Raw genomic sequence first — 3657 nt, 5'->3', positions numbered from 1 at the left:
AATCACATCGACAACACAGACACTTCAAACACACTAAAACAGACATTCATTTTCCTGAGACAAGTAGAAAAGTAGGAAAATAGGAAAACAGGAAAAAGGCAAAAACCGCGTTTTTTGGAGATTGTCATGCGGCTGCAAATAGCAAATCTTATTCGTTCCTCTGGGGACCATACTTTTATTCAAAAAGGGTGTTTTATTTCTTTAATGTATGCAATTATGCGATTAAGGCGTGTTGTTTTCCTTGTACAGCTACAACCAGTTTCAAATTACTAAGTTGGGACATCTGAAGCAATTTTATTGCCTTCTGAGACCTGTTTAATTTCAGGGCTACAGCTCTTCTCTATCTAGACAAGGGAGACCAAAGGTCATTTTAGAGCAAGCTCTTCTCATGCCAGTTTGAAATGTGATGTTACTCCTAATTCATAACTAAGCCTCTAGTCTTTTACCAGAGTTCAACCAAAAGTTAACTTGTTTTAAACCTATTTTATTTCCCTGCCGGGCAAATTCCTACAAATACTGATCTGTGCAGTAATTTTAAATTGACATGAAACCTGGTATGCAAAGTGGTTCAGAACTTCTCCATCAGATCAAAGCGCAGATTTTAAGAATTTAAACACTTACAGAACAGTTTCAATAAAAACACATTCATTCTAAACATTTTCTAATTAATGTTATTCTATTTTTGATTATATTTAACTAACTGATATTACATTTGGCATAGGTTAGAGACTCCAAGTAGTTGTTAATATAAAACTACAAATTAAATTAGTTCCAGTCATGTTAATTTTAACTAAATGGTATTCTACTAAATAAATTGCAATTATTAAAAATATTATGTGTTAGTTTGTTTTTCCTTAAGTTTTAGTGTTTCTCTGTGGGAGATAACTTGAGAAGTCTCCTCCGCTGCCTGTGTGCCAGAGTTAATTCATGACATGGTTTCTTCCTGATAACAGACATTCTTTTCAGCAGGGCTAACTTAAAGCCCTCTTACTCCAACTAACCCTGCTCAATCTTTTGCCAGAGTATAACCCCATGACTGCTGGAGATTGTGGCACCAGCCCCCATCTGCAACCCTGCCAGGACAAGAGGAGAATCCTACAAGGATAACAGTATTAAAGGTTTGGTGTGGGGTTAGATGAGTCAGACCAGTGTTTTCCAACCCTGATCCTCATGGCACACTGCCCTGCATGTTTTAGGTATTTCCTTGCTTCAGTCCAGCTGATTTCAATCGATGAGTGACAGGCATTTGCTGAACTGCAATCAGTTGAATTAGGCACATTAAAGCAGAAAAACCTCTAAAACACGTAGGACAGTGTGCCTTGAGGACCAGGGTTGGGAAACACTGAGTTAGACTGTACCATGTTGAGTTAAGGGATTTACAAAAGAATCACTTTGGAAGCATGCAAAGCATCAGTAAATGGGAACTGGACTGGACATTCCTGAGGTAACATCATTTCAGTGCTGTTTGTGATTATTTGTTTGATGTGAACATCTATCTGAGACATACCTGCTCATTGGCACGAGGCCAGAAGATTGCCATTATGAAGACAGCAGTAATTGGTGGGGCTAGAAAGCTGGTCACAGACTGGATGTACTCAAAAAGCTGTCCACTGTTGGCTGTCTGGACAACTGGAATCCACAACAGACTAACACACATCAAGACGAGGACGAAAATCCTGAACATACACATAATGTTGTTATTGTGGCATTTCGGTTGAAGTCAAAATGAGAGTGAGGTGTGATCCAGCATGCATAAAATCTTCCTGGGCACCAGACAGATAATAACCATTTGACTTCTTTTAGTTGTACTGATTATTAAATATATATTTAAGCTTTATCAGTAAAAGCCTATAGAAGAATGTAAAATAAATAAATAATAAACAGTGTGTTATTTCCCATAACTCCTATATCAACATACACCTCATCATGCAATTCAACATGTCACTTACATGGGGTGCATAAGTAAACATTTACCACTGTATTTGTGGAGCACAAAAGTATTGAATGTAGGGAGAAAATTTGTTTTCTGAGTTAGACACTGACATTTCATCTCTTTTGTCCAAATTTACTTTCTGGATTTGAGGTGTAATTTTCATCCCTACCTTCCAACAATCATAAGTTCCATCTCTGAAGCTCTTGGTCTTGCTTTGTGGTAGAGATCCAGAGTAAATATAGTGGAGCTGCTATTAAAAATTGATGTCAGAGATGACATCAAGGCAGCCAAAATTACAGCCAGCATCAGACCACGTAAACCTGTAAAAAAAACATTTGCATTGTCAAGATGAACTATTTAAAAATGAATTGAGAAGCACACATATATAACACACATCAAAATTTACATCACAATTTTTTAAGGTACATAATGAAAAACAATAAAGCCTTTGACTAATAAATAACACTGTCTAAGAAGGTTGAAAACATCAACATGCTGAAATCTACCACAGGCCTGTGGAACCATGATTGTTACTAGGACTCCATCACTTACTATGCATTCCTGAAATGAGCTTGAGCCCATTTTCCACTTTGGAGTTCACAGATATATGAGCCCATCCAACTAGTGCAACATGACCTTACATTTCTGTTAAAGGTAAAGATTTCTGTTTTACGCATCTCATAACTGGGGGTTACTAGAAAGATAATTTACTTCTCTGCAGTTAAAAGGATTTTTGTGAAAACCCAATAAAGACAGAAAGACTAAGACTGACATGTTCAGAAATAGACCCAGATAAATAGACCCATGGCACATTCAAGGCATAAAGTACCATTTCATAGTACAATCCTTTGTCCAACACACCTCAGCCAAATGATTGAATTACCTCCTCAGTATGCAGGGGTGTGTGTGTGTAGTAAGTTGTATATATATAAATACATTTAGTAATTTTTATGCCACATAGTATTCATATTTGCACATTTTTTAACTCCAAGCTGTATAAACTTGAATGCTTATTGAATATAAACATATCAGCTGATATGTATTTGTTTAATGAGGGAGGGTGGGGCCTAAGGAGATCAACACCCTATATCAAGGTGTGCAAAATTATTAGGCAGCTTCTTTTCCTCAGGCAAAATGGGCTAGTGATGGGCAAATGAAGCCTCATGAAGCAAGGAACCTTTCCAGCCCTTTGCTTTGCAAAAAGGTTCGTTACTCGATGCTTCATTCATTGCTCTATAGTGACATCTGCTGGTGAAACTGTAACAGTCTTGTCACTCAGTTGGATCATACTTCCAAAAATTTCTAAATACAATATTGTCACAAAGTTTTCATCAAACTCATGTTTAGTAACAGGATAATCAATGAAACCATATTTAATTGTCATATGTTTTAATTATTACAATTATTTGTAACCAATCTAATCCTGGTTTATGTTGAACATTAGTGGTTGTGTCGGGTTTTCTTTTATGTCGTAGATGGATTTGACAATAAAGACAATTGATGTTTTAATGTCTTGAGAGTGCAGTGTCTGTTGGGGCGTTCACTTTTTCTTGGATTTCTAATTGGCTCTGATCCCTCATATTTGGCGACATGTTGAATTTTAGTTCTGCAACAGGATTAAATCTGTTTCTGCTGTGCAAGACTGATATATCTTTGTCAATCAGACTACAAATAATAGTGGAACTTTGCAGAAGGTGAGAAATTGGGAGTTGGAGGGTTAATTA

General features: G+C 36.7%; 1 protein-coding gene across 1 annotated transcript in view; it reads right to left on the bottom strand.

The window, feature by feature from the left end:
• Positions 1-1313: 1313 nt before the first annotated feature.
• The window catches only part of LOC103154530 (sodium/glucose cotransporter 4-like), an 18450-nt gene continuing 16106 nt past the window's right edge, over positions 1314-3657 (bottom strand). Inside the window, exons 6-7 of the mRNA XM_007575853.2 lie at positions 2103-2253; positions 1314-1676 (exon numbers count right to left, since the gene is read on the bottom strand). Of these exons, the coding sequence (XP_007575915.2) occupies positions 1493-1676; positions 2103-2253 (335 nt within the window). The 3' untranslated portion in view covers positions 1314-1492. The remainder of the gene's footprint in view (positions 1677-2102; positions 2254-3657) is intronic.

This window comes from Poecilia formosa, unplaced genomic scaffold (assembly GCF_000485575.1).
Source record: "Poecilia formosa unplaced genomic scaffold, Poecilia_formosa-5.1.2 Scaffold390, whole genome shotgun sequence".
Classification (NCBI taxonomy): Eukaryota; Metazoa; Chordata; class Actinopteri; order Cyprinodontiformes; family Poeciliidae; genus Poecilia; species Poecilia formosa.
Note: the sequence above shows the minus strand (reverse complement) of the source record. Positions and strands in the feature narration are given on the sequence as shown.